At 38.6% G+C, this 23,952-nt stretch overlaps 1 protein-coding gene across 5 annotated transcripts in view; it reads left to right on the top strand.

The window, feature by feature from the left end:
- LRBA (LPS responsive beige-like anchor protein) overlaps positions 1-23,952 on the top strand; it is a 358,996-nt gene that overhangs the window by 317,627 nt on the left and 17,417 nt on the right. For 4 of the 5 annotated variants that reach the window (XM_035113955.3, XM_035113958.3, XM_088661093.1 and 1 more), the window contains exons 49-53: positions 6,016-6,105; positions 9,190-9,382; positions 12,869-12,931; positions 16,352-16,507; positions 20,980-21,147. In XM_035113955.3, coding sequence (XP_034969846.1) covers positions 6,016-6,105; positions 9,190-9,382; positions 12,869-12,931; positions 16,352-16,507; positions 20,980-21,147 — 670 coding nt within the window. The remainder of the gene's footprint in view (positions 1-6,015; positions 6,106-9,189; positions 9,383-12,868; positions 12,932-16,351; positions 16,508-20,979; positions 21,148-23,952) is intronic. The other variant, XM_035113959.3, reaches the window with a different exon arrangement.

The raw sequence follows: 23,952 nt of genomic DNA on the forward strand, positions 1-23,952 counted from the left end.
AAGGGGGGGGGAAACACAACTGCTGTCCAAACTGACAGCCATTTGTTGAGCTATCCCTTTACTCTCTGTAATGTTTAGTTACTAGTAGAACTTAACTCAGGACCTGGTATCATTATGCTGAGCGCTTTTCTGCCCTGCTATCCAACATTGTTAACCGTGAAATGTGGCAGTACAGCCTGAATGATATTCTCATACTGTGTGAAAATAAGTGTGATGGTTCCTAATCTCATAATGAAATCTGCGCCATCCCCAAAGTATCTGCACTCTTGCATGCATTACATTCAGTCATTCTTCCTTCAAGTTACTTTGAATTCCTTTGGCATTTTCTCTTAAGTCTCTTTGAAGTATTTTGCAGGCCTATTTTTCTTGTTCCACTTTATCTGCTTATTTCCAGTAGCTAGAGATTTAGGTGTTCTCAATGAGCACATCAGTGTTCCAGACAGAGATACTGTTTGAAATTATCCATGAACCCAGTGCCTCTGAACATTATTGAGTGACATTTGTTTCTGTAGGTTGTGTCTGCTCTGACTAACTGGTTTATTTCAGATTGGCAGCTGGGATTACAATGTAGTAGATGGACAGTTTGCATGAATTGAAGATTGCACTGAAGCTGCACTAGGCCTCAGTTTAATATGCCTGGAATGTACAGATTCAGATTAGAGCAAGTTGCATGACTCTGAAAGGGAAAATAAATCCTTGTTTTCACAAACTGTAATTACTTTTCTGTTTTAACTCACTGGCTGTAATGTAATTGCCCACAACAGCTATTCTTATAATTAGACTGGACAAAGTAGGTTTTCATACACCCTTCCCCCCTTCTCACATAAAGTTTATTTTTTACATATAATGGAGTTCTGGAGACCCGATGATTATGCTTTAAAAAGTTTTACCTTTCTTTTTTGCCTTCTGAAGTTTCCTCTCCCCCCGTCCACATTCTCCATCGAAAGAGCACCTTGAGAGTAGTAGTGGCACCCCAAAATAATATCCAGTCAGAATTTTACAACCAAATAAAAATGACAACATAGAGACCTGTTAGTTTCTGCACATAATCTTTGATAATTGACATATTGCAGATGAAAATATATTATTGTTAGGTTTTCCAAGTAGCTCAAGATATGAGCATAAGACTTTCAGAGCTGTGTTTATTTTCCTGCCCAACCTAATTTCCATTCTCTACTGATGGGTACCTGATGCATCAGGGGGAAAATGACTTTAGGAAGCAAATCACATCCAGAGTGACAATTCATGGCAATTGAAAATTAAAAATAGTTAAAGAATTACATTTCATCCCTTGGCCATCTCACTTGCCATCCTGCCTGCTAGTATTGGAAAAGCTAGGCTTCTGTTATCCACAGTTGATAACGGTTGATATTTGCTTCTACAACTTCAAAACATTTAACACTAACTGTATTTTTTGTTAAAAGCATGCTTACTGTTTTTACCAGAATTATCTGTCTGTCTTTATTATGAGGGAGAAGCAGACACTCTGATCAGACATTCATACAACAGCCAATAAAAATATGAGGCAAAATGTACAGCAGCTTTCTGCACATCCAACTTTGAATCCAGCCCATTATTCCTTTAAAAAGAATTACAATTTAGTATTTACTTCTTTTCTTCCAAAAGAAACTTTTGCCATATATAGATCAAAATATCAATATCACTAAGTAACTTTGTAGGAGCGGAATGAATTCCATTTGCACAACAGGACTTCTCCCCAAACATGCCCCCTAAATCTGTTCTTGGGAGCAGATTTGAAGTCACCATGAAGCACAAGCATGAGGAGTGGGGGTGACGACTCCTCATGAGCAACTTTTACTCATTCCTCCCCCAAAGTTCTGATATTCTGCACATACCTACATAAACCTTTTCTGGTCCTGCAAATTGGGGGGGGGGCAGTATCCCACAGTGCCCTATATGTGCCATTAAACTGCACCATTTGAATGGAAAGTCAGTCTTCCCTGATGCTCTCAAGCAGCATGCCACTTAAAGGAAAGGAATAGCTAGAAATCACTGATTATTTTCAAAGCCAAGAGCCATAATTATGCTGAACGTAAGTGGTGTATGAACCAAAAGGTATGGGAAAACCATTTCTTCGATGTGTGTCCTGGCAACACCAAAATATTCCACTCAATTCCCTCACCCCAAACCACATGCCTCATGCCATCAGCTCTAGTGTGGTGTAAAGCTGCTTGCTGGGTTTAAATCTCACTCAGCCAGAAAGGATGTTCACTGGGTGATTTTAGGCTCAGTGCTTTATCTCAGTCTCAGCAGATATTGCTGTGAGGATAAAACTGGACATCAGGAGCAACCTGCTCTGAATCATGGGAAGATGCCAGGTGAAACTTTGAATACATAAATAATAACTCACCATATTTGATTGACAGAAGCACATTTTAGTTTCAGTTGCTTGTAGCTTGAAGCTTGAGAGTATTACAACATTCACAATGTTGTGTAGAAAATTGGCATCTTTTATATGGACTCTGCTGAATCCCGCACAAATGCATCTAATATATGCAAGATGATCCAAGATACATACCTTTGTGATATTGTATGATTGATGAAAAGTAGCTTTAAGCAACTTCCTCAATATTAACAAGTTTTGTTAAAACTCGATATTGTTATGCTTTCAATCACTGCATTTGAGATTGCTTTAATCACACTCATTATTTTCACTAAAACTGTAGGCAATCCCATTCTTTTTTTCCTCATTTTGTCTTCCACTTCTCCCTCTACCTCCTTCCCATTCCATTTTATAGTCCTTTTCAGACATAAACACGGAGGGGAAGCAATTTTGATTTCGTTTCTGAGTGGTGCTGCAAAGAAAAGTAACAAACATCTGTTTTTGCCTTAACTGCATCCATATGTTCAAACTCTCTAATACGCGTCTCCTGGAGAAATTTACAACCCTATTTGGTGGGCACTGCATACTATTGAATTAACTTTTTTTCACAGTTAAAAGAGAGAAGAGTTTAATTTATGCCAGGGCTCAAAAAAGCTCAGCCCAATAGCTGTTTATAATAGGAGAGCTAAAGCTTGGAACATGTAAAGTGATCTTTTAAAAATGCTTTTGAGCATGTGCAGAGTTCCTTTGCCTCCTCATTGAGCAATTGAATCCTGTTCCCACATGTTTAGTATTAAGTAGCAGGCTTCCAGGGCAGATGGTATGACTCCCAAACAGCCTGGGTCTCCCACATCTCCTCAGAAACTGAGTACTGGAATATATAATATGTTCAGAGACTGGAACTACGCATTAAATTAAAAACTAAAATGCTGCCAAGGAAAGTCTACATTTCTCTTGCCTCTTTATTACTGCCAGAGAGAAGAGAAAGCAAAAAAGTAATTCCACACACCTGGTAACCAGTTGCGTATGTGTGTGTATATACACAATCAGTACAAGTGATCAATATTTAATCATTTGTTCATTGCACATTAACATATTTTTCAGCTTAACATGTGGAAATGCTAAATGCTCTCTCTGTCTCTCTCTGTCTCTGTCTCTGTCTCTGTCTCTCTGTCTCTCTCTCTGTCTCTCTCTCTGTCTCTCTCTCTGTCTCTCTGTCTCTCTCTCTCTCTCTCTCTCTCTCTCTCTCTGTGTGTGTGTGTGTGTGTGTGTGTGTGTGTAGAGCAATGGATTGTAAAGGAGTCCTATAGTTTGTTTCATTTTATAGCCTCATTTTACAGCATCTGGAACAATTATGGAAAGAACCAAAGTTCTGTTATTACAGAGGACTAACAGAAATAGAACTTTTTATTACTGAAATGTTTAGAAGCATTGAGCTAAAATGTTGGTTTGTGCAATTTTGTATTATTGTAGTCGATGTTCCAGATTAATTGTATTCCTTTTTAATTAGATGATGATGTGGGAAACTTTTCACTAGTGAAAAGCTTATATGGCAGAGTAATAGCCAACCCCAACTCCCTGGCAGTTTCATTGCAGTTCTTGGAATGTATGATAAATCAATGTGTTCTACTGTTGAAGACCAGAGATAATAGATAACCTTGGGATAGAACTGTATTGGCTGCAGAGTGCTTAGTTTCCAGCCCACCCTTGGAACTCAAGGATCCATATGCATGCAGTCTCTCATTTAGGCACTGCCCAGGCACAGATCTGCTTAGCTTCAGTATCATTATGACACACTGTACAAGGGCCATGTCCTTGAAGCTACTTCAATTTACTCCTGTCCTGGTGTCATTGCAACAGCTTTGAGTCCTGCTTCACGTCATTTGGCTCCTGTGGCCTCTGATGTGCACAGCATGGAAGTATCGGACTTGGGGTCAATTGCACTTCACTTTGATATGGGCAATGAAGGAGAACTCAACACAAGGCTTCCATTTTGGCAGCAGTTCTTCCTTCTTTAGACCATGCAGGCCTGTCCTCATACGCCTGGAGAGCACAAGCTGCTCCTATTTCGAAGTATGAAGATGCTTGCATTATAGATTCAGGATCACATTTGGAACAATGCTAATTCACTCCCTCAGTTCCTCTGAGTTTACTTGGAGTTGGGTCACCACATTGGATTGGAACTGTCACAATTAGTGTCATGATTCTGTGTAGGTTACTATTTTCATAATATTATCATTTAAATAAAGCTAAGACCTTTACTGTAAGTTTCACCCTTGGATCTTCAGATGATGTTGGACTACAACCCTAGTCATCCCAAACAATCATGGTCAATGGTCAGAGATCATAGGAATTGTACTTCAGCAATATATGGGAGACCAGGGTTGGGAAGACTGGGGTGTAGACCTTTCGGTTGAAGAGCATGGTAGTTTTCTCCAGAGCTATTTGCCAAAAAGTCTTTAAAAGATACAAAATAAATGTCTTGGCTTGTAACTAGAGCAAATTAAGTAGATCTGCTATTTAAAGAATGAATACTTGCTATTTCAAGACATTTCAATCAATTTATCACTTTGTAACATTTAGGGACGCGGGTGGCGTTGTGGTCTAAACCACTGAGCCTAGGGCTTGCCGATCAGAAGGTCGGCGGTTTGAATCCCCGTGACGGGGTGAGCTGCCATTGTTTGGTCCCAGCTCCTGCCAATATAGCAGTTCGAAAGCTCGTCAAAGTGCAAGTAGATAAATAGGTACTGCTGTGGCAGGAAGGTAAATGGCGTTTCCATGCACTGCTCTGGTTTTGCCAGAAGCGGCTGGCCACATGACCTGGAAGCTGTACGCTGGCTCCCTCGGCCAGTAAAGTGAGATGAGTGCCACAACCTCGTGAATGTACCTAACAGTCAGGGGTCCCTTTACCTTAACATTTAGATTGCAGTCCTTCATACAGTAAGGTTGCTTCAATTCAATAGGATTTAAGCACCCTACCAGTACACAGGATTACAACTTCAAACTATGAAAGGGCAGCCCATATTTATCTCTGCATTTCAATGTAATCTTTTTAATTAATTGAATATTGTTCATAAAAATTCATTTCATTATTTAGAAAAGAGCTTATATAGAAAATACTTTAGTTTTAAATTACAGTTGTTCTGAACACATTGTTACATTTAAATTTTATGCTGCTGATACCAACCTAAATGTAATCTGTATTGCATTTTATATTGACAATTCTGTTTAAAGGCCTTTGCTACTTTTTCCACCTTTGGGGTAATGCTCAGTACATAGGTAGAAATACTTAGAGGTTTGAGTTTTCCTTAGTACCTGAAAATATTAGCTTTTGTTGCAGGCATATGATGCAAGCAGAACAAGGCGGTGGAAGCAAAGAAAAATGGAGTCCATAAGGAGAGTTTCTGATTATAATAGCTGGTCTCTGTTTAATATCACGGAACAGAATGAAGTTTTGCAGTTTCTCATGGAAATAGCTTCTAGAGTACTAAAATGATTACCTCATTCTTAATACCAGTGCCAAGCACTTAGCCCCACTGTGCACACACGGGCTTGATTTTCAAGATGAAAAAAACCAGAAGTGTGGAATGACATTTTCAGGTGACAGTTATGGTTCTATTGCCTGTAATTAGCACCTCTTAACATGCAAACCTGCCTATGTTTTTTTCCAGGCTGTTGAAGCTCAAATCCGAAGTTTTGGACAGACTCCTTCCCAACTGCTCATAGAGCCACATCCTCCAAGAAGCTCTGCCATGCAGGTGGTAAGTTAGGTGCCAGGTTAATTATCTGTGAATCAGCTGCTCCAAATTCATACATACACACTCATTTCCCAGTACCAATAATTTTAAGTGATTTAAATGTTCTTTCTCCATAGACTTAATTGAATACATTATGGATAGAAAAGGTTTGTTCATTTTTTGAGGCAGGTTTTAGAAACATTGCGTACAAGCCAGGGCATTAGAGTTGGTGGGTACTTTGCTGTTAGGTGATATCCAACGTTGCATGAGCAACTTTAAGAGTGGAAGCCTGTTCTGAAAGCAGGCTGACTTCATTGGATGCCATCTATTGTCTTCATTTGGGCGTGGCATTTACTCAATGTGTGGTCCTTGTGAAGATTCGGGTACGGTATGTTTGTTTGCATACTGAGTGTTTTCAGAATATTCAGCTGGCATTCAAATATATCATAGGATCTATTTATGCATAGGCCCTGTGGTTCTGTGCCCAATACTAAAGCATGCAAAATTTCATGACAACAAATTTTCAGTACTAAATTAAGGTTGCCATACTACGTTAGAGTTGTACTCATGGGAAGTAGAGGGTGGAGAGGCAGATGGGCTAAAGCAGAAGGAGAGATTTTGGTGGGACGCAAAAGAACCAAAAAGCACAAGATACATCACCATAACTGAATCCTAGGTACCTTATCAGTTGCTTGAATTCAAGGTTGCTCATACTGTATTATGCATACAATGCAGGAACATGATTGTATGCAAGTAATATGAAACATTAAATTGTAACTGTTTTCAACACAATATGGAAATCAACATGTTGATCCTATGATTAGCTTCCAAATCCTTAACAGTTTTGTTTTTTAAGTTCAAAGGTGAAGTCTGATCCACACATTCCATTTCTAAAGTTGTATCCAAACTATACAGATCTCTCAGGGAACGGGGTGGGCAGATGATATGTCTGAGCTTTGGGCGGTGATGAGATTTTGTTACCACTTTGCACTTCTCAGCTTTTCCAAGTAAGCAGATGTGTAATTGACTTCTCCATCTGCAAATGTCTTCAAAAATGTAAAATGTGCAGATCAGTCCTACCTCAACGTAGGACTGATCTGCACATTTTATTTTTTTTACTCCTGCAGCTGCTGTTGTTTGATAACCCAGGTACCAGATGATAAATGGTTTTGAACACTAGAATTTGAGCAAAGATCAAGTTTTTCCTAGACAAAAACACATTGCCTTTTCAGATGCATTAGTACATTGGCTTTCCCCATCACAAAGCCAAATGTTTTACCACCATAATGATTCGGTTAATCACTAAAAGTTTCAATGCAAGATTTTTTTTTTTTGGAGGGGGGGAGGGGAGGTAGGTGGAGTATGTATGGAGAAGAAATTAAAGGCACCATGGGCTGCGTTAAGTGCACAAGCCATAATATGCACCAGGTGTAGTAATTAGCAATCACATGAAGGCTGCCTATTTGTCTGGTTTGGCTGCTGTTGCTGTATCCCCTTGTGTTTTCACACCATCAGATAGCTGGATTTAATTGAGGCCACATCAGATGAGGCATTACTGACACCTTTAATTGAATGAGCATCCAGGGAGGATTAACTCATAATATTGATTGGCTTTTAGCCACTTGCTCAAAAGGGTGTCTGGGTAGCTTATGAGTTGTTTTTATTTACACCTTTATATACAAAGACTGTAAATAGGAAATCGTAGTGCAATATGTTTTTCTAAGTACTCTTAATAACTTTTTTAAAAGGAGTGATAATAAAAATGCAAATGAACTTAATTTTTTATTAGTTCTGTATAAAAATATGTTAAATGTGCTCTCTTATATACACATTTACATATGTGTATATGCATTGTAACGTTGCTGATGATAAAGAGGCAAAAGCCATTACCAGCGTATTCAAATTCCATAAAGATACTAATTAATTATTAAGAAATAGTTTCTCAGACGCAGTCACAGGTAATACTAATGGACAATGAAGGAAACACTCCATGTAAATATAAATTTCTCTCAGCAAACTGAACATTAAAACCAAGCACTCTGACAATCCTGACTTGAGCTTTATATAGCTTAATAGCTGTGTCGACAAAGCATCACAAAAAAAATGAGAGATGCTTTTGTCATAGTGACGTTATGCATTGTCTATCAGCACAAGTTTTTAGGATAGTGGTTTAAATCTTGTGGTTCTCTAATACATTTCATTTATACATTTTTATGTATGTCCCAGAGACTTACAATGGGAACAGAGTGCAGCTAACTTAGATTTATCCAACCCCTACACCCACCTTTCATTTATTCTGCTTTAAAGTCCTAAAGTTTTAGACTTAGATCATAATTTTCCATGACTTGAATTCTGCTCGTGGAATACTCCTGTGGTAGAGGACACAATTTTCACCAAACCCTCTTTACTCCTGCAGTCCTCTTTGTCCTCTGAAAATCTTCTATGGGAGGTGATACTAGGATCTGCTGGTGAATTGGCAAAAAATCATTCCTTGTATCAGTGACAGCTTCTGGTGAATCAGTATCCAAGCTATAGTATTTACAATACATGGAAAGGTGTAGAAAAGTACATGCATTACACATATATAATTATGTATTGCTATTCCTAAATTAATTCTGATGGTATGCAAACACTGCACATTTAATTTTCTGCCCCCCCCCTCTATGATTCTCCTGGAATTTTATTATTTGAGCTTTGGTGCAGCTTTTAAAATTTTCTGCTTTATTTTATTTTATTATTTTATTTTTATTGGGGTGTCCTTTTTTGAAGCACTACTTCTGCGGATGTTGAAGCTAAACTGTTTGCAAGACACAGGCAACTGGAAACTTTTAAATGGGCCAATGACTTGTTACAAATGTTGGCGGATTCTTAATATTTTTTTCGCGCTGTATGTAATTAAGGAAAAAACCCTCAAGGTGTTCAATAAAATGATAGTTTCCATGGGCCTGTCAAAAATTACTGCATTGGCATTCGTTTGCGGTGGCTATTGCTTGTTTTAATTGGGTCTTCCTTCTTTTGTCCTGTCCTGTCCTGTCCTATCCTTTCTTTCTCCTCCTTTGTCTTTCCTTTTTTCCGTGTGGTTGGGGTCTTGTTGTGCCCACTCAACAGTATCTCCTCCTGCAGAGTCCATTGATGTTCACAGACCAAGCCCAGCAAGATGTCATCATGGTCCTGAAATTTCCATCAAACTCCCCTGTAACGCATGTAGCAGCCAACACCCAGCCTGGTTTGGCAAATCCTGCTGTGATTACCGTCACTGCTAATCGACTGTTTGCTGTGAATAAGTGGCACAACCTTCCTGGTAAGTATGGAAACACTAGCAAATTAAGATATAAACAGCAAGTTGGGTTGTTTTATGTGTCAAAGCTGATGCATGCTTGTTTGTAATGTGTTGGGTCTTAGGAACCACAAGCGAAGTTCCAGTATGAGAGTGGAACTTTCCATCCTTCCCACTGTGCCTCTAGAACGGGTATCCCCAAACTGCAGCCCTCCAGATGTTTTGGCCTACAACTCCCATGATCCCTAGTTAACAGGACCAGTGGTCGGGGAAGATGGGAATTGTAGTCCAAAACATCTGCAGGGCCGAAGTTTGGGGATACCTGTTCTAGAAAGTCATTCCTGGGATAGGAGGACTCTGAAGGATGCAGGTATGGCTGCTGCAGCTAGATGGAACTAGCAAAAAACAAAAACAATCACCCTTGTGTGAATGAAAATACCTTTTACATGCACAAGGTATTCATTTGATCCAATCCAATATGACAGGGGTGGCCAACTTCCAAGAGACTGCGATCTACTCACAGTTAAAAACTGACAGTGATCTACCCCCTTTTTTGGGGTTCAGGTCAAAGTTGTTGAGCTATTTTTTAGGAAGGAAAGCCCTGTTTTGGAGGGTTCACGTAAAAGTTGTTGAACTTCTTTAGGGAAGAGGAAAGTGACATTGAGCTTTTTTTTAGGAAGGAAAGCCTGTTTTGGGTGGTTCAGGTCATTTTAGGGGTGCAGGACGAAGATGATCTTTTTTTAGGGGAGCCAAAGTTTTTTAGCTTCTTTGGGGGGGGGGGAGCCACTGATCTACCGGTGATATACCACAGACGATCTACCTGTTGGACATGCCTGCAATTTGAGATCCTTCAACATGCCTATTACAGTAATATCTAAAAAGACAGTATCTAAAAAGACATCCAAAGCTGGTTCAGGATTCGGCATCCAGCTTGATCACTGGGGCAAGAAGGTTTGAGCATATTACATTGATCCTGGCCCAACTGCACTAGCTGCCAAATAAGTTCTGGGCCCAATTCAAAGTGCTGCTTTTGACTTCTGAAGCCTTAAACAGCTCAAGATCACAATACCTCAAGGACCGCATCTCCCTGTATAAACCAACCCAGACCCTGCAATCATCATCTTAGGCCCTTCTTTATGTGCCTCCCTCATGAAAGGTTCAGAGTGTTGAAGCACGTAAATGGGCCTTATCTGTGGTGGCCTCCCTGTTTGTGGAATGCGCTGCATAGCAGCGCTCACCCATCGTTCTGCCCAGACACTGAGGTCCAGTACCGAGGGCCTTCTGGCGGTTCCCTCATTGCGAGAAGCCAAGTTGCAGGGCACCAGGCAGAGGGCCTTCTCGGTGGTGGCGCCCACCCTGTGGAACGCCCTCCCATCCGATGTCAAAGAGAAAAACAGCTACCAGATTTTTAGAAGACATCTGAAGGCAGCCCTGTTTAGGGAGGCTTTTAATGTTTAATAGATTATTTTATTTCATTTTTCTGTTGGAAGCCGCCCAGAGTGACGGCTTCCAACACAACATTATTATTATTATTATTATTATTATTATTATTATTATTATTATTATGGTGTCTTCATTAAATATCTTTAGGTGTCAGGTGAAAAAAATTATCTACAACCAGGCCTTTGGCTGATTAACCTTCTATGGCCTTTTAAATGTGTTTGTGGGGGGGGGGGAGTTATTGGTTTGTTTTGGTTTTTATTCCTGCTTTTATTATGTATTTTGTGTTCTCATTTTGTATTTTTTTTTTGGGGGGGGTGTCTGTGAACTGTCTTTGGATGAAGGGTGATTTAAGGGTGATTTAAAATTAATAAATCATAATAATAATCATAAAATTATCTGGTAATTAATTCCCTTTTATTTTACGTTCTGTTAGTAGCAATTTTAGAATTATCATTTTGAAATATTCTAGTCATTAGAAAACCTTTCAGAGCAATGTTATAAAGGAATTGCACAAGAAAACATAATAATGTAGCCTATCACTATATAACAATAAAATGCTGTAACTGCCCTACAAGATACATACCTTGTTCTGTAGAATAAGTAGACTTCAAAGCTCAAAGGCTAGCTGCCAAATCTTTTTCATAATAGGTTTTATCAGGAAATTAATTTGCCTAACAAAACAACTGGTAATGCTATACTTTTTAGGAATTTCTAGATCTATGACCAGTAGTCACACTTTTGAATTATAGTGACCTGCCTTGCAGCAGGATAGCAAAAAGACCATCCTTGGTCTGTTTAAATTTGAAAAGTGAGTTTTAGGAAACAAATACAGCAACCTCTATATCTCCTGATTTCCCACTTTTCCCACTTCTTTTCCTTGCTGTTCCTTGGAGCAATATGTCCATCAAGTCATCTCCTATTCAGCAAAGTTCACTGTTCTGTACTACCTATTACCCATTAAACCTTCATTACCCCTTAGCCTTTTCACTTCATTATCAAATGTTATTTCCCCCCCCCTTTCATTTTTGATATGTCTGGCTGTTAAGATTATAAACCACAAGACAGAGTTCTTGTTCAGAGCTTGTCACAAAATTCCTATCACAATTGTGGTACTAAATAAAAACTACTTTTGCAAAGAAGGAGGCGTACTAACGTGGCTCTTTATGTGTGCAAGTAAAATTGTACACCTACTTCATTTTGGTAACTTGTCAGCTTAAGCATTTTACTACTCATTATGTCCATATGGGGTAGAAACTTACATTGTGTCATCATTTATTCAGATTTTGCTGAAGCAGGACTTCTGAATTCCATAACAACTGTGTAATCATTCCAGCAATGCTGGTTTTATAATAAGCATATGCTTTGCAAGGTACATGTGAAAATGCGAGATATTGCACACATGATTTTTATTATGTTAGCTTCCATTTCCGGAAGCTTTCATTGATATTTTGAAGTGGAGCTCTGAGGGGAAGAAATGTGTTTAGCATCAGCAAAACATGAACGTTTCAGTTACAAAAGAAATGTTCATACATTTGCATAAAACTCTGGCGTTCACAAATGTTCCTTAAAGTTCATGTATGCAGGTTTCCCAGGATGAATAGAATATTTAATATAGTGTGAGCTACACCCCTTTCTCTATCATAAAGCAAGATTTTTTTTAAAAAAAAAATTCCTTTGTGCTGTACTATTCAAAGTAATTTTTCTTTGAATGGAGGAAATAATATTTGCCACAGTCAGCAGATGGTTGTCACATTTTGTTTTCAGTGCTCTTTACCACTTAATTTTGTTTTGTTGCAACATGAGAGGCTGCTGGTCAAGCATCTGCTATAGCTTATGGTCCAGAGCTGGATCCTCTGATGATGGTACACATTGAGAATAGCAATAATCTAAAATAAATGTAATAAACAGTCCTTGAAAGCACCTGGATTTTCGTTGTTGATGGTGTTCAATAAATGGATGAAGCTTCCACGGGGAAACAATGGCATATAGTGTTTGATTTATAGGATTTTCCATGGTTTTAATGCCTGAAAGTAACACAGTTTTTAAACCTTCTCTTGTGCATTCTAGCTCATCAAGGTGCCGTACAGGACCAGCCATACCAGCTGCCAGTGGAAATCGATCCTCTCATAGGTCTGTCACTTCCTTCTCTCTTTGCGATTCATTAAGCTCTGTATGGTGGCCCTGAAGTGTAGATTACGGTTGTTTTTCACTTGCTGGTTGCTGGGAATGGAATTTTCCTGATAAACCATTTGCATGCAAATTGGAATGCAATGAGCTGTGGCTATGCTGGTATTTCATCAACTCCCCCTCATTGGTTTGCCTAATTTGAACAGGCCTAGGACGTGTGTCAGTGAAAATTAATATGGATGCCGTAATAATGTGTGATTGAGAATGCGCATGAAGTACTGTCAGGATAATATTGGGTCTTTTCATCACTCAGACTTGTTGATGAGCAAGAGCGAGGCATGTTATGATGAATTGGTGCGCCAGTAATGGGATGGAGCTCTTTTGCTGAGGAAATTTTCATAATAACAGTGGGATTCTTAACAGCACTGTGTTGTGAAAAATAAAACTGTGGTGCCAGAATTTCATCATTAAGGGAGATCAATCCTTTCTTCACAGGCCTGCTGTTCAGGCTGAGGGAATTAATGTGTAATTGCAGAACAGTTCCAAAGTCGAAATATATTGCTCAGCCATTTTTAGTGTTCAGGTATTAGTATTCTACCGTTTTTATAGGGTATGGCAGACTTCAGGATCACAATCAGGAAAGTAAAGATATTGTTTCTCAGCTAGATAAATCATTATCATCCATTCCACTTCCAAGTGGCTTGTTATGGCGGTGGTGATTCTTATTACCAAGAAGAAGGGCTTGTTTGTTTGCAAACCTTTGTTTTAGGCATTTGCGATTTGGCCACCATAATTCATTATAGCTTGTGAATTTGTATGTATTACAGTTCTGAAAGGCATCACTTAGCAAATACAATTTTTTCCCTTTCCTATGATTTAACTTTAGAAGAGCACAAACATTATTTTAATAATCACCTCAAAATACATCTGTAGCTTGATTTCTCAAACCGACCTTTTAGAAGCTCTTTAATTATTGAATGCAAATGAATCAGAATGTTTACATTTAAAGACCAAGGCAATTGTCACAAAATATTTTGTCACATTATTTCAAGTTAGTCACAGGGTATATGAATCTTAATATAACTACCATAGCTAGTGAAAAATTTCTTAAGTGGTAATTTATTAGTAGTATATGCACATATGAATACTGATCTATGTGGCATGATTGGTGATGTGTAATAACTACATGAAAATTGTTGCAAGGTGCACTGTTGCTCCATTCACTCATAGCACTAAGCCAAACTATGGCTTAGCATGAACAAAGTGTGTGGGCTCATAGGAGCTTGCATCCTCTTTGCCACCTCAGTTACAGCTTGTGGTTTGTCTGGAGCAAGACAAACAACAAACTCAAAACTCAAGTCCAGATGACATGCTAAGCTAAACCATGGCTAATCTCACAGCAGCATACTTGCAGAAGGACCATAGTCAGACCAAAACTGCTATGATCTCCTCTCCAGGAGCCAACATGCTTACACTAAGTCATAGTTTGGCTTAGTGTTACCTGCGGACTGGGTCTATTTAGCTGACTAGTTTATATAATACAGATTTTCATGGTCAATGAATGTACATTCATTTGTAAATTTGGCTACATTACAGTTATGATGCTGATGTGCATTCCCCTCTGCATTTCAATGCAAATGCGCAAATGTACATCCAGACATTCAAGTGGTTTTCCATGAGCTCCGTTTAGTCAGCCTAAAAGCTATATTGTATGCCGCTATCCCTGGTTCAAGTGATAATGTTTTAGTTGTACAGTACTGTATCAAGAAATTATGTCTTCAACCATTTATTTATTTGTTAGGGCATTTATAGACCACCTTTCACTGTAAAATATATGGGTGTACATACAATAACAAGAGTATGCAGTAGGCATCCTAAACAAAAAAATATATTTAAAGTCAGAGCCATTTGATTCATAATGAGTTCCTCAAGAAATGGGATAGTTTAAAATATACCCATACACACATTCAATTACATAAAGCCTTATACATGAACATTTTAAAATGTGCAATACTGGTATAATACCATTTGTGGATGTCTACTTAGTGGGAGGTAAAGTTTTTTTATTTTAAAAACAAAACACAGCACTCCTTTTTAAAAGGAGATTAATGCATCGTTGAATTTAAGGGTTAACTTTCTGTAAACTGTCATTTGTTTCTACAGAGATAGAGAGTATCAGCAGAAGGCCTAAATGATAGTTTAACTCTTGCCCTTTAAAAACCAGTGATAGCCCTGTGAGTCAGGTTTCTGCTTTATAGACATTCTGCTCAGTTACAGGCCGATCAGCGGGCAGGATTTCACACAAATTGGAATTACTGTATTGTTGAGGGTATGACTCAAGATGTCAGGCCAAGGAGAGCAGATGGGAGTTTGGTGTGTTTGACTGTTCGTTAGCTCAAGAAAGGGCTGGAAGCTGGAGTCAGGCAGTGGACATCAATGGAGTTAAGAAGTAGCTCAGAGAAGCTGAGATGGATCAATAGCTGAAATCATTGGCTAAAGCTGGGGAAGAAGGTCTGTGAGAAAGAGCTTGTGACTTGAGGGACTGTCTTCAGGAGAGTTTTGCACTCAAGGGCCAATGGGATTGCAGAGAACCTGAGAAAATTGTGGTTCCTGGACCCTGGAGAAGACTGCATCAGTGTTTCTGACAGACTCCAGAGGAAAGAGGTCATGGATTTGCATGAAGACTACTCATGTAGCCCTCACTGCCTAGTTGAGGAGTGTTAGAGGGGAAGCAGCAGTGGTAGAGGGAAATTGGCTTTAGGTTAGAATAGTGGGACGAACTGAAACTCACATTACTAGCCTCTGAAAAAGAGCAGGAACATTTAAAGTGATTTATAGTTTAAACTATATGTTTATGTTTCAAGCAAGTGTAACAAAGTGAAGTTAACAGTGCAGTTTATTAAGTAACCATACACACAAACATCACCATCTGTTTATATTAATACCTTTTGAAAATAAAGTATCATATTTTTTCACATCAGCACTTTATGGTGGTGTATAGAGTATGATATTCCATTTGGAAGGGCACGGATTTCAATATACAACCCAATATCACTGAAGTTATGATGAATCTGGTATTAACTCCCAGAATGTTTCTGACTATAACCACAGTGGTGTATCAAGGTTGATAGTTGTCCTAATGTGTATCTACCAGAGTTATAACTCACCTGGTTTATTCTGCTAGATAAGCATACTTTGAAAATGCCACTGGTATGTAACTAGAGCCTTATAGAAGGCGCTTGACAATAAGATGGGGAAATTGTGGCAAAACGGTGGGGAAGAAGTGAAAGGATCGGGGGTGGGTAGGAGGGAGGAACAAGCACGAATGTGTGTGTATCAGTGTGACAAGAAATTAAAACTCGATTTGCTCCTGTGTAAAAAAAATAGTTTCTCTTTTGTCTCCCCTCCCCCATCCCCTTCTAGCCAGCAATACGGGTATGCACAAGAGACAAATTACGGATCTCCTAGATCAAAGTATTCAAGTCCATTCCCAGTGTTTTGTCATCACTTCTGATAATCGCTACATCCTGGTCTGTGGTTTTTGGGACAAAAGTTTCAGGGTGTACTCTACAGATACAGGTACGGGATTCATTTCAAAAACTTTGGAGAAGATTTTGCTGACTGTTTGTGTTCTCCTTATCAACTCAATATCTCATTCAGAGTTTAAAAGATAAACCATTCCCTGCTCACAGGCTCTCAGTCTGATATATATGACACAGAGAGAGAAAAAGAGGAAAGGAGAGGAAACCAAGCAGATTTATTCAAGGAGATTATTGAAGAGTGAACTGTACCCCTTTCATACTGCAGACTGGAAATGCCACTTTAAAATGGTCTCCCAATTAGAAAACACATTGCAAAGTGTTCTACCACCATTCCCCCAAACTTCTGCTACATATTTGAGACTAGGCTAAAGCATATTAGTTAAACTGGAACATAAAAATGTTGCTATTAAATGTGTCCTTGGACATGTGCTTAATAACTCTCAAAATGCGCTATTTGAGACACATGTGCTCTCTTGCACTCAACTGACTAAATAAGGGAGGGAGTGTGAAGCTGAATCACTTTGTTCTTTCCACATGAATCAATTATTAATAGTAAGCGTATGTGTATTTAAAAACAAAATATACCTTTTTCTTCCCTTTTATTATCCCATTTAAAGCATTGCCGTGTTACATTTACTGAACGTTCCCTTACTGCAGTTCTTTAAACAGCACTCTTTATTCATATGGCTATTTTGCTTTTTATTTATTTTTTTGTAAATGATTAGCAAATGGTGATAGAAGGCATTGTGTAAATTTAGAAGTGAGTGTTTAGCAAGCTTTATAACACTTAAGTAAGATAGATGAATTGAATGATCAAGCTTGGATCCAAAGAAGCATGAGTCTTGGCTAGTGCAAGTTTCCCCACCCAGTTTGCACTAATTCTCCATCCCCATTGCACTTCTCTGTGTCTTATCCCACCACTTTTCTGGGAGGCACCTACAGCTCAAGAGCAAATTTTCAGTGGCTATAGTGGGTTCCACATTGGAAAAGGGGCTGGAAAGCCCTGTTCCATGAACAGAATTCTGTTTGTGATAATCTGGATCCCAAATGCCATATAAAACAAAGAAACCAACTTCCTGTGGTGATGATGATTTATTTATATGCCACCCATCTGACTGGGTTGCTCCAGCCACTCTGGGCAGCTTCCAACAAATTAAAACACCCAACACAGTAAAACATCAAACATTAAAACCTTCCCTATACAAAGCTTCCTTCAGGTGTCTTCTAAAAGTCTGGTGGGAGGCAGTTCCACAGGGTGGTTTGACTACCGAGAAGGCCCTCTACCTGGTTCCTGTAACCTCACTTCTCGCAATGAGGGAACCTCCAGAAGGCCCTCAGAATTGGATCTCAGTGTCCGGGCTGAATGGTGGGGGTAGAGACAGCCAGTTAAGACATCAGGGGGACAAAATTAGTTTGGTTATCTTGTATAATTTTTAATGAAAAGGATCAACATTAATATCTAGCACAGCACTATTAAGTGTACAGTGGAAAAGTCCTATTTTAGATGATGATAACTGGTTGCAATTAAGAAATATAATAGAATGCAAAATCTAGTTTTGCTCTTTTTTCTTTTTCTATCTAATGCAATGGCATTAAGATTATACTAATTGATTGATAAGCAATTTGGAAATACAATAGAAAACAAAATTTAGTTTTGCTGTTTCCCCCTTTTTAAACCAGCTTACTCTTCTATTTGATTTGTGTTTTTTTTTAAAAAATATATATACAAATACATGCAAATAATAGCTGGTTGTAGTTTTATATTTGGTTAACTCCCCATGCAAATACTTTTTCTGAGTTGAGTGTGAGGGGGAGAAATGAACAGAAGATGATGTGATCAGTAATAGGTAATGGCAAGCTATCACAAGTGTTGAATTCAATTATATTTTAGCACTTACGCGAAAAGAATCTTTTCCTTATTGTATTTCAAGGGGGGTGTAACAGGAAATACCTTGAGCATAAATCACACTCTCTGAGTATAGCTAGAACAGCAGAGCCACAATAAAACCATCTTGCAGTGGTGGATGTTATTTTCAGACAACTTTTTAGATTCATTAGTGCAAAAACTTGTTCCTGTTTTATTATTTGCAGTACAGCTGTCATATAAAATATTAACTAGAAAATTTGTTCTGTCAAAAAAGGATGTCCTAGTGCACAATGAGTAATCATTGATAGTATGATGTAAAAAGCTGTAGTAGTATTCAAGCAAAAAAAAAAAGTTAAGGCTGTCTTACAAAATTATCAGTAAGTAATTGAACAAAGAAAGGTGGCTGAACAGAGTGGTTTCTGTTGCCCCATGCCTCTTGGGGAAGCGTTGTAGCAGGCTAGCAGAGCATGTGCTTTGAATAAAAAAGGTCCCCGGTTCAATCCTTGGCATCTCCTGGTAGGGCAAGGAAAGATCCCTATCTGAAACTCTTGAGAGCCACTGCCAATCAGTGTGCTCGAGCAGGTGTGGGGAACCTCTTCCCCTCCAGATGTTGATAAACAACTCCCACCAGCCCCAGAAAGTATGGCCAATGGCCAGTGAGAGTTGTATTTCAGCAACACCTAGAGGGCCAAAATTTCCTCACATCTGAAGTAGAGAATACTAAGCTAGATAGAGCAATGGTTTGACTCTGTATAAGGCCATTTCCTGTTTCTTAACAAAAGCAAAATGAATGTTTGAGAAGCTGTTGACCGAGGTTTGAAAACAAAGAATGTTGTAGATTCATAGAAATGTAGTGTCAGAAGGGATCCCAGAGGTCATCCAGTCCAACCCCCTGCCATGGAGGAAACCATGTCCACAGCCATTCTTGGGGTGGGCTCGAACCACTAACAGCCAGATGCACTGACCCATTGCATTGGAACTAAAAGCAAAAACTGGGATGAAAACATTATACCTTTTCAAAGAAATGGCTATTAGGATGTGTTAATTGAGAAATTAAAACAAATGAGTCTTGTGGTGCCTTAAATACAGATTTATTGAAGCATAAGCTTTTTCATGTGCTAGAGTTCAAAAATAGAATGGGTATTTTGAATTCACTGGAAAGGGTGAATAAATGATGGATCAACAATATGTTTCATGGTCCTGATCTAGGGAGGCAAGAAAAGCTTTTGGCTACAACTCTATCACATTGCAAGCATTCTTGAAGAGACTTCCATAATAATAATGATAATAATGATAATAATGATAATAATAATAATAATAATAATAATAATAATACTGTAATAATAATAATATAAAAATAATGCGTGAACACCTCAAAAAGCCTTTTGGAAGGAGAATTATTATGATTTTATATATTGCAGTTAGTCTGCTCTATGCTGCCTAGAAACTTGCTGGATAATTCAATGTGTTTCTGTGTGTACAGAGTTCCACTCCTATCCCAGAGCCCTTTAAATATGTTTGGTTCTTCATAATAACATGCATAGATGCTTTCTACTTACATACATTGTATCAAATTCATACTAATGCAAACTGGAACATATTTATATATAAACTGCTAGTACTAAATGGATATTTTTTATAAAAAAAATCTAGGAAAATTAAAACAATACCTCTATTTGAGTGCTATTGTTCTGTTGGCTGGCATGAGAAAAAGAAATCTGGGGACAATTTTAGCATTTCCACGACTTTTAACTGCTTAAAACAAACAAACTAAAAGTTAAAATGTCTGAGTAGAGTAAAAAGAGGCTACAACAGAGATTGGGAATGTGTGACTTTCTAGAATGATTCAGGCATCCCCAACCTGCAGCCCTCCAGATGTTTTGGCCTACAACTCCCATAATCCCTAGCTAACAGGACCAGTGGCCAGGGATGGTGGGAATTATAGTCCAAAACATCTGGAGGTCTGAAGGTTGGGGATGCCTGTGTCTAGATGTTGTTTGACTCTCAACATCTTTCAACCCCAGCTTGCATGGCCAGTGGTTAGGGAAGATGGAAGTCTGGCGCCACAGGTTCCCCACATCTGGACTATAAGATAAGTCTTTTTTTATTCAGAAGGTACCAGGTTGCAGAGCTTGGGAATAATTATTGGGAATAATTTCTGAGTCCCAACACAGTGGCATTCATACCTCACACTATAGCCAAAAAGGATCCCAGAGTGGCTTACAAAAAACATAGTAAAAGAGCCCCTGCCCCTTAGGCATACAATCAAAGTCATACCACATGAAATAAAGGGGATGGAAAGGAAGAAAAGGAAAAAAAACAAGCTCAGGTAAAAGTTATTGAAGTTATAATGTGGCTTTATAGCTCTGTGTGTGCATATTCTGGGTGTCCTCAAAATTCTTTCATTCTAAAATGATGTCTTTTTCACCTGGACCTAGTTGGTAGATCTTGGGGCCAGAGAGCCGCTGTCTTTTTGAATGGACATTTATGAGATAAATAGATAGATAGACAGACAGATATGTGATCTCATTCAGTACAAGGAAGCTTCGCATCTTTATATACCTTATTCGAAGTGCACAGTTATATATCTATATTTATATATTGGCTATTGGCTGGAAAAAAATGTGTTTTGTATATTCCAGGGAAACTGATGCAAGTAGTGTTTGGACACTGGGATGTTGTCACCTGTCTTTCTCGCTCCGAATCCTACATTGGAGGAAACTGTTACATTCTCTCAGGGTCTCGTGATGCAACGTTGCTACTGTGGTACTGGAATGGCAAAACCAATTGCATTGGTGATAGCCCAAGTGGTAAGGAAGGCCTTTGTTGTTGCTTACTTCTTCTTCTTTTGTACATGGCAGACTTGTTGCATATGATATTTCAGTAATGTTATATCTGAATTGCTGAACTGGGGCACATTTCTTGTTTGGGGCAGCCCCCTAGATCACAGGTAATGTACTGTTTTCAACATTTCTTGAGTGCGGTTACTGCAGGTCATACTGTTTATCCCTGCAAATAATTCTGGTTCTGTGGAGGCCTGTAGGTTAAGTCACTCTGAGACTTTTTTGTGAGAAACAAATGCAAATAGTAAATGAATGAATGAATAAATGAATGAATGAAATGAATGGAATGAACAATATCTTCACATCTAGGAAGAGCTGTCATACTAGCCAGCCATACAGGCAAAAGAAATAAATTGATTCAAATCACTTAGACCAAAGAAATTTTAACTGAACAGTCTTTTGGGCAGGTAAAATAATCTAAATGTATATACATTTCATATTTTATCTGTAACCTAGACCATTACCTCCAAAGGAATGGGCAAAGGAAGGAAGATAAGAAAATATGTTTGCCATTTTGTGTGTGTGTGTGTGTGTGTGTGTGAGAGAGAGAGAGAGAGAGAGAGAGAGAGAGAGAGAGAGAGAGAGAGAGAGACGGGGTATGCAAGAGAACTATTATTATTACTATCATTCTACAATTTCAATACGGTTGCTGACTGGGACAAAAATCTTTGGTTAGAATGTTTTTTGCAACGGGGAAGTATTTAGCAGTCGCCAAAAAGACAAAATGGTGCCCATCTGATATGTAACAGGAGGGAGTCCCGAAGGATAGGGTGCTGCCACACTAGGCCCAATCCCGACGTCGTGTGGAATGAACTTCTTCTTATGATGTATCTTTTGCAAAGCAGAGCGACTGGTTGCTCATATAAGCTCCTTGAACTTCGCCTGGTAGTTAATTGACAGCCAGTTAAGTTCTTTAATATGATGGCAATATTCTTTCCCGCTGAGCAGTTGAGATGCAACATTTTCTGTTTCTGAGTCACCCTCAAGGGCAGACCCACACAATACACTGTTTCTTCCAAGATAACAAGCAACACTCCCTCCCATAAGGATGCATTGATATCAGAATCTCTTTGAGAAAAGGTTTCGAGGTCTGATGGATCAATAAAAATTAAATTTCTCTCTCTCTCTCTCTCTCTCTCTCTCTCACACACACACACACACACACACACACACACACACCCTTTATTACAAGTGATCACCGGTGGGAACTAATTTACATAGATGTCGATGTCAATAAATCAAGATGTAATGGCATTTAGATTAAAATGAATTAAAAGGATTAGCAAGATACCTAAAAGCAGAATAGATAATATTTGTAGAGGAAGCTTTCATGGGGTTGCTAAATTACACTGTTGCATATAATGGTTTGTCTTAAACTTTGAACATTCAATATGATACCAGCTTACATATGTGTTAGCCGTTTATATTTCTTCAGTATGAGCAGCTTCAACACATAATGGTATTCTGGACAAGAAAGGGTTCCTTTAAAATAAATTACTGTACATGAAAGCTGTGTCAAACTTTAGCACTGTTGCAGCCTTTAGGAAGTATCCTTTGTTTAAATCTTCCATTCCTGTCTTTTAAAAAGTTTTTGCTCTCTATAATCAAGCATCCTAGAGTGACATCTACTGGTAGTGATGTGAAATTCCATAAAACAATCCATGTCATAGCAAAGTCAGTGGTAGAAAGGTTACTTTCAGTGTTGAGAAATCAAGGTCTTGTACTCCAGAACAATCACATATCTCAATCATTCTTCATGGTTGTTTATAATATTTTGTCAAAGCGTTGTCAATCAGCAGAGCCATGCTGATTACTCACTTGCCATCAACAGCATCCATGTTGAAAAGTCTATACAGTCGTACCTCGGCTCCTGAACACTTTAGGAGTCGAACGTTCCGGCTCCCAAACGATCAAAACCGGAAGTGAGTGTTCCGGGTTTTGAACTTTTTTTGGAAGCCAAATGTCTAGCACAGCTTCCACTATTGTTTCCGGCGCGCCTGCGCAATCAGGAACCAATCGGAACCTGCACCTTGGTTTCCGAACTTTTCGGAAGTCGAATGGATTTCTGGAACGGATTCTGTTCGACTTCCGAAGTACATCTGTATTCAGTTAACATGTATGGTTGTGAATTTTTCATGATGTTGTCATCTTTTTTTCAAATTGCTTTGAAGGTGGTTTTTTTAATACAATTAATCAGTGTATAAATTTTATGAAATAAATATCACGCAACAGTGATGAACGAATGCAGCCAGATTTATTTATAGTTATTCTGATGAATAGTCATGTAGCAGGCACTTAGGTGTGTGGCTTCCTTTTTTGTTTTGTTTAAATTTCCGACCACAATACCGAGGTGCATATATGTACTTTTCAGCCATAGTACTTTCCATACCTGAACGTCTTCTGAGACTGTGTTACATTTTCCTACCTTTTCACACATTTACTATGTCCAATATACAACTTTGAATCATCAATGCATATGGTTCACTAAGCATCTCTTTCCCAGTTTTCAGCAGTGAGGGTCAACTGGACATTACAAGGAATGTAATGCCACTAATTGCATCTCCTCTCAGATGTTCTGCAAGTAAGTTCTTGTAAAAGGAACATAGAGTATTTCCCCATCCTCACTCTTCATTAGCTGCTACATTTGGACCAGATAGTCCTTCAAATAGAGGGTGTGTTCTAATAGAGAATTGTTCTCTTGTCCAAGTAGGGATTATAACTACTTATAGTTTGGAAAATATGTGAATGGAGAAGGTGGGGAAGAATGGAGGC

Source organism: Zootoca vivipara, chromosome Z1 (assembly GCF_965207765.1).
Source record: "Zootoca vivipara chromosome Z1, rZooViv2.hap1.1, whole genome shotgun sequence".
Taxonomy (NCBI): Eukaryota; Metazoa; Chordata; class Lepidosauria; order Squamata; family Lacertidae; genus Zootoca; species Zootoca vivipara.